Raw genomic sequence first — 15,627 nt, 5'->3', positions numbered from 1 at the left:
TTAAATGGATGCCCAGTGGTAGAACTTGTAAAACATTTTCCTGTTAACACTAGCAGGCAGAATTGATATTGTTGATGGTGCCTTTGATCTAATAAACTATCAGTTCTAACAGTGATTGTTACTGTGTTTCAGAGGGGATGGTGATTTAACTTCAGTAAGCCTGCCATTCTTCCTAGATGACAGAAGATTAGCTCTACTGTCTGTATTAGCCAGTGTTGGGAACAATGTTAGTATGGGATGTTTTGTACCCAAAGTAATCACCCTCACTATAAATACATATTACACAAACAGCATCCTTTCCTGCAACAGATACTCCATTAGGAACAAAATTGATTTTGCAGGAAGGAAATGAAATACTTTGTTTTGGAATTTGGAAACAAGTTAGTTCATTATCTTGAGTACAAGTTTGCCTGCCTTACAAAATTTATTTTCTCTCTTGAGAGAAAGATTTTCCTAAACCACTTACAGTATATGACTCTGAGCAGCTTGCTAGAGAGTATCCATATGCAAGTAGGTTTTGGTTTTCTGCAAAGGCAGAGAAGCTGGAGCAAGAGAGTTTCATTTTAGAAAAGAAAAACTTTATTTGAATTGCAGTTTGCCCCTCTGTTACAGTTTTGTTTTAAATTAACAGTATTTGTGAAGTATTTTTCAAGCTTCCTGTCTGAAAAATGAGTTGTGTGATAATACCAACAGCATTACAGGTGTAATGGTAAGGTATGTCTGTTACTGGAAATTATTTCAGAATGTCTGAAGAGATAACTTGGGTAGTAGTACTTCTAGTTGGTTTGTTTTCAGCATTGGAGTTTTAATATTTAATATTTTGATGCTCTCCTCAGGATTTTGTGCAGTTATCCTCAGAGTCCTTTTCACATCTTCTGATCCCATCAGAAAGTTTTTACTGAGGTGGCACCAACTCAGCATCTGAATTTCTGCAGCCAGGATAACAATTTTGCCATTTGTCCTTGCCTCTTTGTACTTGACCTGTGTGAAGACATGCTTAATGAGAGAAACTGCCTTTCTAAAGGTGGACATGGAAGACATTTGAGATGTTGTCCTTGGTGAATGTTTCACAAAGTTTGTTGAACTTTGAATTTTTTTTTTTTTTAATTTTTTTAGCATGGCTAAGAAGAATTTTAATGGACTTTGCATAGCTGTAATTTTTCCATTTCTGAGAGTGTAAACTCTTCCAAAATTATCTGTATTGTTTTGATATATTTGAACGAAACACTGTGAGCTTAAAGAGAGATCCACTTAAGTTCAGTGTGTGGGTCTCTCTTCCCCAGTGTGGGGAGTCCATCAGCACTGGGAGTCTGATTAACTACTGGGTCTGAATTGTAAGAAAATATCTGTTTAGTGTCAACCTTTAAGCTTTAAATTTTTTTCAGTCATCTGTGTCTTGTAAGAAATTACTTTTAAAAGTGTAAACAATAGTTTAGAGAAGAGATGAACCTGTCCCATCATTATAATTCTCTGTCAGCTGCTGTTATCCTGATATCAGAATCCCACAAAAGAGCTAAAGGCAGGAAAATTTGAAATTACTATACCTGAAACTGGGTTTCATTGATGGCCTTTCAGAACCATTACTTGGCATTCTAGTCACACTATATAGTTATTGTTTCTCATTAAATTTTTTTCTGAGAAAAAAAGACAGTAAAGAATTGGTAAAAAAGACTTAGCTTATAAAAATTCAGAAAATTTGTTGTATATGTGTCTGGGCTATTGTGTAGCTATGGGCAGCTACATTTCATTGGTGTCTACAAGAATATGGTTCAAATAAATTATGTTGTACAAGTAAGCAGCATATTGGGTTCCCAGTAAAAGAAAAGCATTGAAATACTGATTTAAGTTGAGCAGAGAATGAACAGGATGATTAGGAAGCAGGAGCAAATGCTCTTACAAGGACAGACAGAGAAAGATGAGGTTTTCATCCTTAGGAAAAGAGAGTTTGGATGGGAGGTGGTGGTTGGAAGGCACTTTATTGATTTGTAGAGGAGTCTAACGGGGGGAAGCCCATAGATAAGATAGAATCACACTCGTCACAAAGGTTGTAGGAACCAATGGACTGAGATTGTGAGAAAAGAAGTTTTATTAGAAATAAGGAAATTTTCACAGGCATTGGAACATATTTTTAAGACAGATCGTAGAATATCCATCCTTAGTTTATTGAAGATTGGCATTGCTTTGAGCTAAGGGTTGTACCTCTGCAGGTCCCTTCCAAAAAGGGTTTTTTCAATTCTTTAGCATTTAATAAAAAATTCACAAAACAAAACCAACAAGTAACAAAATACAAATCCTGTTTAACATATAGTGTCTCAAGTATGATGAATTTTAGAAGTTCTGCTCAAATGGAAGAGTTTTATGAAAGACACTATTTGCAATCTGCAGTTTGTCTGTTTATTAAGTAAAGTGACGTATAAAAGTACTTGCTCCTCACTTCAGCATTTCAGTTTCTCAGATAATCAGGCATTCTGATTCTCACTATAATTATATTCACATATGAGTTATTTTTTAGTGATGTGGAAGGTTTCCATATACCTTCATTGGGGATTTCAGCAAGAAATGTACCCTTGCTACCTATAATCCTGATAGCATCTTGTGCTGCAGTAGGCAGAGTATTACCAGCTTGTTTGGGGTGGGAATCCTTCCCCTCTGCTTATGGCAAGGCCACAGCTGGGCAGGCTGTGTCCAGTTCTGGGCTACAAGACATGGACCTAATGGATAGAGTACAGAAGTGATTTTAGGACTGGAGCATCTCTTTTGTGAGAAAAAGCTCAGAGAGCCAGGACTGTTCAGCTTGGACTGGAGAAGGGGGATTTTGTCAGTAAATAGAACTATCTGAGAGGAGGGTGCAAAGAAGACAGAGCTAGGCTATTACTGGTGCCCAGTGACAAGATCAGAGGCACAGTGTTTTCTGAACATCAGCAAACACTTTTTATTTATTGTGAAGGTGACTGAGCACTGGTACAGGTTTGCTAGGGACATTGTGGAGTCTCCATACTTGGAACTATTCAAAAGCCATCTGGACATGGTTGTGGGCAGGCAGCTTTTGCAAGCAAGGAGTTCACTCAGAAGGTCTTGATAGGGTTGAGTGGATCTTTCTTTTGATTATTTTGAAGGAACTCTTTTAACAGGGAACAAATGGTGCTTAACTTACTAGCTGTGACCCTTAAGTCTTTGCTTGTAAGTGTTCTGCTCTGATGGCAAGAAGGAAGAATCATGGTACCAGCAGTGATGTGTTGTTTTCATATAAATACCTAACTGTTAATACTTTCTATTTTCTATGTGGCAGATTTTAGCATTTATGTTCCAAATAAAGTCTGAATTTGAATAAATGTAACCTGAAGTGATCTGGGATGCCTGTTCTTTCAAGTATAAAATAGTTTGGAAACAAAATCTCCTGTTTAAAAAAAAAAAACTTTAGTCACTGGTAACTTAAAGTTACATTACAACTAAGAAATACTATTGGCTTTTTTAACAAACAAATTAAAAAAATCTTCAAAACCAAAGGATGAAGTGTCTCATGGTCAAGGCAGGTAACAGAACTTCCAATGATTTCTATAAGCCTCTTCCTTCCCATCAGTGGTGGATGTTTTGTATTTTCCTTTTAAATTCTAATTTTGTGAGGTGACAGGAAATTTATTGGGAAATTTTGTCTTAATTTGATCAAAGCTAATTGTAATGTTGCAAAAGATTTCTGTTCAAAATAAGGCTGTTAAAAAATGAAATGCAGCTCTTAAGTTCTGTGATATGACATGACTTATAAATATTAAAGGGGGATTTAGGTGGGATTTTTGCATAGATGTGAACTAAAAATGGGAAATACAACAGCTTACCATAGTATCAATTTCAATGCAGCTTGATAATTTTTTTTCTTATTTTTCTCTTTGTTTTTTCAAGGGATTAAAAAAATTCTGTATCTGACCTATACTGAAAGTCTGCTTAGGGAAACTAAATGTCTTCTTATCTCTTTATTTTTTCTGTTGTTTCTTCAAAAGAACTGCGCAGGCACCTGTTCAAAGCAACAAGATGACTCCTGGTGCCTTGAATAGTGCTGAATCTAGGAGAGATTACTTGACTGAGGTCTGTGAATTGCTGAGCCCTTGTGCATAAATGAGTACCTGGACACTCTCTCCTAGGACTTCTGATTTTGGGATAGCAAAGGGTCACTTCCTGTGCTTATGCCTTCCAGCTTGTATTTTGGACAAAGGAAATTACAGACACAAAGGAAACTGCAATCTTAGCATATGCCTGCATAGTACAGGGAGAAGCTGGCATGGCTGAACACCAGTGAAAGTAATAAAGGAAAATTGCAGTTGAGCTCAAATCAGGTGTCTGTTTTTCCCAGCAGTTTTCCACAAACTGAAATGTGAACTAGTTGCACTGAATTAACACAGGTTGTGTTGTCTTTGCTGCTCTTGCAGCCTTATCTTTTCTAAATATGATTAGGAAAAATAAAAAAGCCCTCTGACATAAATTTGCTAGGGTGGCTGTGGCAGATGTAATATTCCCCACAGCAGACCTAGACAAAGCAAGCTCAAGCTCTGTTGCTTGCATTTAAATTACGGTCATAACAACTTGTCTTTTCAGTGATGCAGTTAAACCCACTGAGAAGGGTTAAGGAGAAAGTGCTAAGTAATATTCTACAGCTTTGAATGTTTGGCTTTTCTGTACCTTTGTGTTTTAGGGTTGTGTGTCTGTTCTTGTTAATATCTTTACTTTGTCTTTGAGAATGGTAAGGATGTTGGGGATTTCTTGTTCTCCCCATGTATTTTAAAAGTATTACTGAGTGCACACAACATGCTGTCACAGTGAACACAGGGTTTCTCTATTACTGTGCTTAGCTATAGAGAGGATTATATTAAACTCTGTAACCTTGCTGGAGCACCTCTGTACATTGCTGCTATATTGATAATCTTCACATGATTCAGTTACAGTTGAAAATATTTTATTCACAGCATTAACACTTTCAGTCCCAGTGAGCATTAGAATCTTGGATATCAGGAGATAAGCCCTTTTATAGGCAGATAATTTTTCTAATTTTTAAAAATTTATTTATTGGTGTGTCTAGCAACTGTTGCCTCAGACATTTCTCTACTTAGGCATATTGAGGGAATACTCATCAAGCCTAGCCATTCAAAAATGGGTAAAACAATTCATTGATGAATGAGTTAATGGGTAACTAAGAGGCTCTTATGCTGTTTAATTGTTTACAAAATAGTGAATGATTTTGGAAAATATATGTGTTTTAAGAGAAATACGCAAGAACATTCCAGAATAATTAAGACAAACATTTCCTAGTGTTCCCCATCCACAAATTATCTATGAATCAGTGGATTGAAGGATCAACATAAGATTTGTTGACATTTTCTGTCATTAATGCATACTTTGTAATGTACAGCTTTCCTCTAAAACTTGATGTTAAATGCATAGAAAAATCATTAGAACTTATTGCCCTATCTTCGATATTGCAAATTATAAAATCAGAATTTTCGTGACACTTGTACTGCATGCCTTTAAGTAAAGAGAATCCAGTTGAGAGAAAAGAATTCCCAGTTCGATTTCCTTTACTTTGTCCATGGTTATATTATATGCTAGTTCTTTTCAAAATCCTTGTTCTTTCTTGTAATTTAGTAGGAGTTGCTTCAGGTAGACTACTGACCTGTTTCTACATTTGTGTAAGACTTTAATCAAACAATCAGTGGAAAGTTCTTGTGTTTGTGTGGAGTATTCATTTGGATCTCATGATTATATCATCTCTTTGGCCTGCATTGTCCCAAGTCTCACTGAGGATCCAAACCTCTCTTCTGTTGTAAGGGCATGGGGGGTCACTGCAGGAGGAATGGGGTAAAAGAAGTGGTATAATATATTAGGGAGTGTCTCTGCTTGACACTTCATTTGTATGTTTTATTTTTTTTTTCTTTCTTAGTTAAATTCTACAGAATTTGTTGTGTGCATGTTTTCCTCTTTGAAGGATATCCACATTTCTTCCTGCAATTTCATGAGTTTTAAAATGCTGTCTTTTTTTAGTCTCTTGTCTCTGCCAAGTCTGTATGTGATATCTTGGGAACTTTCACTGCTCTTCAGTGAAGGTCAGAAATGCTCAGGCTAGTACCACTTTGGCCTTTGTACAACTCCTGCTATTCTGTAGGAAAAAAAAGTAAAGGAGTATATATGAATTACACCTAGATTTTGAGTCTTTGTCACAACAATGTGTGGTTTACTTTTAAAAGTCAAGAAGGTGAATTCTCAAAGAATATTTAAAGTTTCAAGGGGTAGCTGTGCAGGTATGTTGCAGCTTGACAAACTAACATCCCTTACTCTGAATGCTTGGTTTGAAAACTTTGAAGAGGATTAGGCCATAGCTGGTTTTGCCAGTTTTAGTGATTCCTTGATTGGGAAAATCGTTTAGTCAGTGAGAACTTTGCTGGTTATATATCTTAGACACATTATTGTTTCCATTTTGCCGTGGGAAAAATGGCTGTCTTAAAAGCCTGAGACTTTAATTTCAATTTTTTTCTGTAGTACATACTGTTTGCTCTGTTACATTCAAATCTAAATAATTCAGTCAAGAATATAAATCTAGCAAATTCCTTTATATTAGTTTCAGACAAAGAGCCCCATTTCTTGAATTGTATTTCTGTAAAGAAGTAGCAGTTAAGTTGTGTATTAAAAAATTTAGGAACTTGGACTTAAAATTCAAATAGCGTATATTTGCCATTTTTGTGTATTATGGGATCAGTTGCAATGGTTATGTTTTTGGAGGAGTTTTTTGTTTGCTTTGTTTTGTTTTTAATATAACATTAAAGTTGGAAAACTATATATACTGGTTTTGATTTACTTTTAATTTTATGTCAAAATGTAATTAATTGTTTTTAATTGTGCAGTCCATAGACTGATTTGCAGAAGCACATAAAACAAACAAAAAAATGTTAACAAAAGGCAGTAAAAAATTGCTTATGAGAATATTAATAAAATGATAAGCACTAGATTCCCTATCTGTTGGCAGTATAATTTTTTAATTACTACATCTTGCATCATCTGTTTTAACACCCTCTCTGGTAATGTGAGAAAATATTACTGCCATACTTAACTATAACATTTAAAGGGATCTGAAACATTTTCTCTTTCCTATGTTTTAGTGAATATTTCAAGTAATGTGTGAGAAATTAAATTTGGCCCTTGTCTTCAAATCAGTAGAAGCAATAGGTAGTAGTTTAAAGAGGTTAACTTCTTAAAATGTGTATATCTTCAAAGAGCTTTATGTAATTTCCTGAATAGGTTTAGTTATGAGTAAGGATCATTTTGTTGAAGGCATGTTCTGTTGGTATTATTTAACTTGGGAAGGTGACCCTGAGCTAAATTGCAGTGTGTAATTTGAATGCCCATGGGCTGCCCTTCATTGGCTTGATTGGGAGAGATTATCTGGATTTCTAATATACTTTAATTACCCTGCTTATATAAATTGTCATATTAGAATCTTCTTAACTGTTGAGTCTGTTCTGTCAATGATTCACTAACAATAGGAATATACTAGGCTCTTCCATTGAGATTTGAAGATTTATGCCACCAATGAAAGAACTGGAATGGCTCTATTTAAACCTACTGTATCTTCAATAGGAAAGAGTATGTGATCTGCTTCTACCCAGGCAATGATTGATGTGTGGTAAATTGAGAGGATCTGTAGCCTTTTTTATTTCAATTTTTTCAATTAAGGCAACACTTCAAAATGTTTAAGATGTTTGGAGATGATGTCTTCCTAATGTGCATGTGGCAAAAAAATAAAATGCACACAGTCTGAGTAGGAGTTTAGGGTGGAGGAAGGTAGAGTATCTTTTAGCAATGGTTAGCTAGGGTTTTACAGAGAAGCTGTAGTAATTGAAATCATAGAATTGGTCAGGTTGGAAGGGACCACAGGAGGGTCATTTGGTCCACCCTCCCTGCAGAAGCAGAGCCTATGATCGTAAAGCCTATGGCACAGGGTTGTGTGCAGGCAGTGCTTGAATATTCCCAGTGAAGGAGACTCCACAGCCTCTCTGGACAACATGATCCAGTGCTCAGTCACCCATACAATAAGGAAGTTCTTCCTCATGTTCAGGTGGAACTTCTATGCATTAGTTTCTTTCTATAGGGTGTACAGTGTTGTGATGATGTTGGCTTCTTTTGACCTTTTGTTCCTGAGTATTTCTCTGCCTGACAGCTCTGTTCAGGTGAGCTTAAAGGTTAGCAGCACTTGGAAGAATTCTGCTCTCAAATGATGTAGGGGTCTCCCAAGATACAATGATATGATGATATGACCTGCAAGAACAAGTCCAGCTCACCAGCAGCTTGTTTGACACATGCAGCATGTGTGTCTTGTACAACAAACTGCTCTTGCATCCTCTCTGGGATTTTGTCACCTGTTAACCTACTGAAAATGTAAAGGATTGAATCCAGCGTGTGTCTGGTGGGCCCAGAGACATCTGATTTAGTGTCATGAAAACAGAAATTTGTATGCTTGGATCTGCCTGTAGAGCCCAACTGCTGAAATGTGTGCTTAAGTGTCTTGGAGTTTTGTTTTGTTGTTTGTCATTTAAATCACAAGCAGCAGCTGGAATGATTAAATATGGGCTTTCTAGTGGTTAGTTTGTAATATTGGGAGAGAAGAGTGTCATGGGCTCCATACCTTTTTCTAAAATTTCACATTTTTATCCAGTAACTAACTTATATGTGGAACTCACAATCAAGAACAGAGCCCAAAATAGTATCAAAAGTGTACCCAGCTCCCTCCACCCTGATGCTGTGATTTGTTGGTTGTTACATAAAGAAAAGTGTATTTTGTGTTTGAAAATACAAGTAGTTACTGCTTCACCTTATGCGACCTGCTTTTTTTTTTTTTTTTTTTTTTTTTTTTTTCATGTGTGTGGACTAGTCATGATCAAATTTCTGGACCCCAGTAGACAGAGACTGTGAATCAGATGCTCAGGTCAAGGCTTTTTTGTGGATTAGTTGCAGTCACCTAGGGAACTTTCTGGTAAAAATATTTGACTAAATGTGCAGAAGTCTGCTATCTCTTTGTGCCCTGCTTTTTAACCATTACATCCTTGTATCCCTTTGGATCTCATCCAACATCTAAGAGATATCATACTTTGTGTATGCTTCATGTTGCTCCTGATGACAGCGTGCTGCAACACTGATACTAATGGGTTGTGCAAGTCCCCTATAAAGAACTTAAGGACCATGGGTGCATTTAAGCATTTGATAAATATGCTATATATTAGAGTTCTGAGAAACATCCCTCTTCCTTTGTTAGCCCTACCTACTCCATTGCATAAGTCACTAATCATCATACACATTCAAAACCAGGCATGGTATTTGGACTTCCTTTTTTGAGTAAGCATTTAAACAAATGGTTTATTGAAACGAATTTAATGAAGGGAGAACACTGAAACATTTAATAAATGCTGAACTGATACAGGTAAGTTGATGTTTGATAATACTGTGTCATGATTTTTCCACTTCTGCTTATACACTCTGCTGTACAGGAGTACAGCTCTGTGGTGGTGGTGGTGCTATGGTTATGATTTGCATTATAAACTGTGGGATCTTTTTTCAAATGTTTCTTTTAATGGATGGGAAAATTTATCCTTGGTTTTAAGTTTCTCATCTTGCTTAGCTTTTTGAAATGTAGTTTTTAATTCCACAAAGGTGGGTGAAAATTCTGTGTACTTTGACAGTTGATATTGCAGTCATACCAGTCTCAGTATACTGGGTGCTATATAAAGGGATATAAAAGAAGAAATTGTGTCCCAGAGAGCTTAGAAACAGATTTAAAAGAAGGCTTGGATGTTTGAATCAGACTTGGGCAGAATTTAGTCACCTTCCTTCATGCATGTCTCACTGAAACAGACTGAATGTGGAAGTGTCTGACAGTGTGTAGGTGACTCCGTTTTAAGCACTCAGCTTCCCTAGGTACCAAAACGTGTGCCCAGAGACCTTAGGGCTGTTTTCATAGGCCTTAGCTGTTTAGCACACAGCTTAAGCAGTTTGAGGCCATAAAGTACATGTTCTAGCACTTAGAATTCTTGTAAGCATACTGTCAGTGCCCTTACTAAACATGCTGATAACCAGGAGTTCAGTGTGGAGCTCTGCCACTTAGCACACCTGCATTCAAAACTGGGGCCAAGAGAAAGGAGGTTCACCTTTTCACATGTTACTCAGATAGTCACAATCATTCACCAGTGAAAAGAAAGCCAAAAGCCTTTATCATGAGATGCCTGAAACCCACATCTGTGACTTGCCACCACTCTAAGCTGCATCACCATGCAGTTAGTGTGCCTTTTCCATGGATCTAGATCTGTTTCTTTTGCTTGAATCTGCATTTGTAAGAGGTAGGATCATACAATTTGTTACTTATATCTTGGCACAGTGCTATGATACGCCATTGAAAGCAGACTTGAACCTAGATGAGATCATTTTGGTTTTACCTCTGTAAGTGCCAGTACTACAATTCAGGCTAAAACTAGCTTTTCATTTTAAATGCTTTTAAAAATCCTGTATGAAAGTGTTTAACTCGTTCTAAAAGTACGTTTCCCTTTATACTTTGTATGATATTTTATGGTATTGGAAGTGGTTGTGATTCAGAAATGTTGCATGTATTTTGTGTTAACTGCACATTTGAAGCACAGAGAAAAAATAAATAAATGCCTATGAACAAATTACTAAGTAAAAGTTGAACAGTGAATTTGTCAACATTGGAGTTGGTATCCATAGGGATCAATGTAATAAGAGCTATAGTTGCAATATTCTATAACATGTAATTATGTGACATAATAGTTAACTAGTTGAATACTCATACTGGATTTTCAAAGACTTATGGAGGGCACAGAAGGAACTTCTTCAGCTTAATCTTGGATAGATTTAGTTACTGGAAATGTGTGTGGGTTCTGTTGAAACCTTGCTTGCTGTTCTGGTCACTGTAAACAGCAGTTCTGGTGGTATGATAGGAAGACATTTGTAGGGGTATTAAAGAAGTATTGGTGTTTTTATGGCACTTGAAGAAAGTGAAATTAAATGAGTAGTTTGTAAGTAATTCTGCAGTGCTGTTTGCTAAATATTGTTCAATTGCTAAAAGCTGAGTGTACTGCTTGTCAGAAGCTGGATGTTTCATGTCTTGAAACACCTTGGAATCCTTGGAATCTGGTGGGAGGGGCAGGCCAGGCTTTGCTAGAGGTGAGCAGTGCCCCGCTCCATCCCCAGGCCCTCCCTGGCTGAGCTGTCAATCGTGGCATCATCTGGGGACCTGAGCAGAGGATAGATGTGGACCTGTTGGAACAAGGGCAGAGGAGGCCACAAAGTTGACAAGAGGACTGGAGCACTTCCCCTGCAAAGGCTGAAAAAGTTGGGGCTGTTCACCTGGAGATGAGAAGGTTGCATGGAGACCTTATGGCAACCTTCCAGTATCTGAAGGGGGCTTACAGGGAAGCTGGGGATTCTGCATCAGGAGCTTTTGTGATAGGAGAAGGAGGAATGGCTACAAACTGAAAGAAGGGAAATTTAGGTTACTTGTCAGGAACAAATTCTTTACTTTGAGAGTGGTGAGACGCTGGCAAAGGTTGCCCAGAAAAGTTGTGGTTGCCCCATAAGTGTTCAAGGCCAGGTTGGATGGGGCTTTGAGCAACCTGGTCTAGTGGGAGATGTCCCTGTCTGTGGAGGGATGGGGAATAGGTCATCTTTAATGTCCCTGCCAGCTGCAAGAATTCTATCATTCCATGAACTGTATTGATAATGTTATAAAAGAGGGAGAATGTTTGTAAAGGAAATCTCAAAATCTAAATACTGTGCAAGTTCTATTTATTTGCAAAGGGCACAAAGCACTTACTACATCTCTCTGAATATGATTGTGATGGTGCTTTTCTTTCTTTAACTTTGCCTGAGTTTTTCTGGAAATAACTGATGACTGTAGTTGAAATTCTATGCATCAAAACCATTTACCATTTTGGAAATACTCATATATCTCTTCCCAATCTCTCTAGTTTTATCCAAGAGTGTTGGTCCTTCAGGTGGTGGTTTTTAATTATTTATTTATTTCAACATCAAAAGGTCATTCAGGTCCTTTAAGAATACTTTCTTGAGCTTCATCTTGGCTGTGCTGTGCAGCTGAGATTTGTAGATGCTGTGGCTGACCTGCCTTGGACTGGGAATTGAGGAGCTGGGAATTCTGTCTGTGAAGAAACCAGTATCTGTATTCATAGCCTGTGAGACCCTAAGGGAGGTAGCCCCTGGCAATTCTGGTAGGAGAGAGGTCTTCTCTCATGTTGGAGAGTTCTGAACCCTTGCAGATCAAATTAAATGACATTGCATTAAGTCTAGATGCTATTATGCATCCAGTACAGATTATAGACTAGTGACTTGTAGTGACTTGAAAGTTTCTATTATATAGGTAGGCTGATGAGTTTTGTGTTTTACTCTTCTGGCTTGACCTAAAGTTTAGCTCTATTTTAGTAATGCAGGCTTGGAAGGGCATATTTTATGATTACAGTATCTACATCTAGATAAATGGCTGTAATTCCTTACCCTAGGTGTAGGATATAGAAAATAAACCTGTGTGCTATAATTATACCTACACATCCAGCACAATCCTCATTCAGGTAGCATAAGCATTCTCTTCTTTAATAAACCCAGGGTTTATTTGAATTTTTAAAAACCCACATCTTTTTTAAAGCAATGGGAAATTCATTATTTAAAAGAAGTAAAAACCACACCAAGTTATTGCTAATGTAATAAGACAACTGGTGGTTTCAGAGATCTTAACAGAATAGAAAATTAAATTTATAAAGTTTTAGAAATTGAATGAGGTTTGATGGTATGGTTGTCTCGTGTTAGAAAAAAGTAGAAACCTGAATAAAAATTAAAATTGCATTTATTCATATTTTTGTAGTTAAAAAAATGTTGGTAGAAGTTGCTGGCTACATCAACTGCAGCATATATTGATGCCCTATTGATTCCAAGCATTTACCTTATTGCCAGCATTTGTGTAGGTTGCTATGAATAAACATAAACACTGATTTGTACGTGTTGCCCTTCCACTGACACAGAGATATATTACCTTACTTTGGAAGTCTGTACACCCTTCTACTTTGCATAGATGGCTAAAGGAGATGCAAGGCACCCGTCTTTGGAGAGGCAATTTAGAGGAGAGAAAAAGGTCTTTGTACAGTGTTACAGCGTAGTCTGGATGTAAGTAGGGCAGAATTTGATCCCAAAAGTTTTATTCTCTGCATTATGAGGCATCATGCTTTTCTCTCCTACCAAAACAGAACAGAAAAGCCATTTGTTTTTACTCTTAAACTTTTTCTTTTTGTAATAGGCAAAAATACATTTTAAACTCTTGTCTTTAGCCCTGCTTTTACCTTTTCATCATTGACCTCTAGACCTCACTGTTTCTACACTATTTTCTTTGTCTTTTTTTTTCGTAAGGGGATGCTCCCAAAGAAGTGTTGCTTGACTTTTTATGCTAATCTTCCTTCTATTTCAGTTCATGTTGACTTGGAGAATATGCCTTGTAAATAGGAATACCAACTGACATACTGAATATAATCCTCAGTTTCTAAGCATTGATTGTTTTCACAGCATCCTTAAAGGGTAAGCTGTCTCACTATCCAAATATCATGGCTGGGAAACTGAGGCTAACAAAGGCTGTATGATTTATGTGAAGCCACAGAGGGAATAAATGTTGGGTTTAGAATTCCTGGCTTCTGTGCCTGTGTTTGGACTCATGCCATCTCTCAAAGAAATCCTTGATTCCTCCTAATGTTGCATACCTTTCCTTGTCTGTTAAATGTAGCCATTCGAAAAGTAGCTGGTTCTCAATTCTCTGTCTGTCCTATTGATACTAATGAATGCCTGCAGGCAGGCATAAGGTATCGTTACCTTTGACAGCCAGTATGTTTTATGTTTTAAATTATGTGTTGGGCAGAATTTTTGGATACTAATTTGATATAATGAGATGCGCTTCTAATATCAACCGTAGTATGGGAAGGCCTTGCAGCCAACCTACTCTTTATTTAAAATTATTCCATTTCAGATGTCCTAATGAGTGCTGTGAGTTGTGTAATTCTTTCATAATTTTCCTCTGTTCCCAGAAGGGAACTAGGAGCTGGAGTTTTTTCTATTTTTGTTTTGGTATATTTCAAATTAGGGTAAGCATAAAATAAAGATCATGGGGAAGATTTTTGTGAAACAGTTGCTATTGTGAGAGTGGCAGTGAAGAAAAAAACATTATAGTCTAGAAATGTTAGTGTTACAGCAGTTCTCAGTGCCTCTGCAGTTTGCCATTATCTTATAAATATCTCGACTCTGACTTTACAGTGCTGTTTATAGAATTTAATAAAGCAAATGTAATAATGCTGCCTGTGCTTTAATGCACAATCTCAATTGGGTTGACCAGAAGATAAATAGGAACAGGAATGATAGTGCGTTCCTACAGATTGTTTTTAATAAGCATGTTATTTAGTTGATCAGCCCAGTACTGAAATGCCTCCTACCCTGCTCTACCAAACAAATTTATTAATGTTGTCCCCCCCCATTTCTCGATGAACATTGATTCCCTGCAGACATATCTCTATTAAACCTCTAGAAAGTCACAACTTCCAAATTAGATTAAGTAGCAGGAATGGTACTAGAAGAATCAAAGAAAATTGAGTGTGTTATTGAATTCATGCCACGTTGTCTGAGGAAGAGATGGGAGTTATGTGTAGTGGTAACTTTTGTCTTTACTGTACTAACAAAGCTATGGGCATTGCTGTCAAACCTAATTGTCTGCAGAGCGTCAGGATAAAATGAATCTTTAATCTAAACTCGAACCTAGTGAGATTTTACAAGCGAGAAGTAGATTTCAGAAGGAAGCTTTACATTTCATCAACATCATTTGCCATTATTTGCTGTATACAACTCTATCCTAAAAATCCTAGTGGCAAAAATTTTAAAGAAGCACCTGGCTTTGGATTGGAAGCAGACTTGCTTGTCATGCTAACAGTTGCAAAATGCAGATACTAATTTTAAAGCTGCCAATTTCTCATTTTGATCTGAGATATTAAAAAGCATATAATTAATGGTTGACATTAGTAATTAACATTAACTTTATGGTGCTTAATATGCCATCATTCATCCATCAAATAACTGGTACGTGTAATGTCTTTGCATAAAGGTTTTAATTGCTCAAAATGATCCTTCAGTTCTCAGACCTTACTGTTTAAAGCAGTTGTAAATGCGTTTAAAAAGATGTGATTTTTTCATTTATTGAACGTAAACATTGTTTTTGTTTCTCCCCAGGAGCGTGCACGAACGTGTAGGCCGGGGACTTCAGCTGGGAAGCACAGCCCCAGACGCACAGCTTCCATTAGTGGCTAAAGAGCACCACCTTGCTGTCGCCAGTGCTCTCTGGAGGAATTTCTTTCCCTACTTGAAGAGCCAGAGAATGTCACAGACCCTGCCTTCCCCACAGCTTGCTGATACAGCTGCAGGTTAGCACTGACCCTGCCTGTGACCTGCTGGATTCGGTGCTGCTCTCTGGGTCACAAACTTTGAAGGAGTTTGTACTTGGGGTTTTTTCTCCTTCCCTGTAGTGACTTAAGTATGTGTAAATGCAAA

At 37.1% G+C, this 15,627-nt stretch overlaps 1 protein-coding gene across 3 annotated transcripts in view; it reads left to right on the top strand.

Moving 5' to 3' along the window:
• Positions 1-15,627, top strand: part of MMS22L (MMS22 like, DNA repair protein) — an 86,843-nt gene that overhangs the window by 48,092 nt on the left and 23,124 nt on the right. For all 3 annotated transcript variants that reach the window (XM_079297868.1, XM_079297869.1, XM_079297867.1), the window contains one exon: positions 15,310-15,500. In XM_079297868.1, the coding sequence (XP_079153994.1) occupies positions 15,310-15,500 (191 nt within the window). The remainder of the gene's footprint in view (positions 1-15,309; positions 15,501-15,627) is intronic.

This window comes from Erithacus rubecula (assembly GCF_903797595.1).
Source record: "Erithacus rubecula genome assembly, chromosome: 2".
NCBI lineage: Eukaryota > Metazoa > Chordata > Aves > Passeriformes > Muscicapidae > Erithacus > Erithacus rubecula.
The sequence above is the reverse complement of the archived record's forward strand: the minus strand, read 5'-3'. Positions and strand labels throughout refer to the sequence as shown.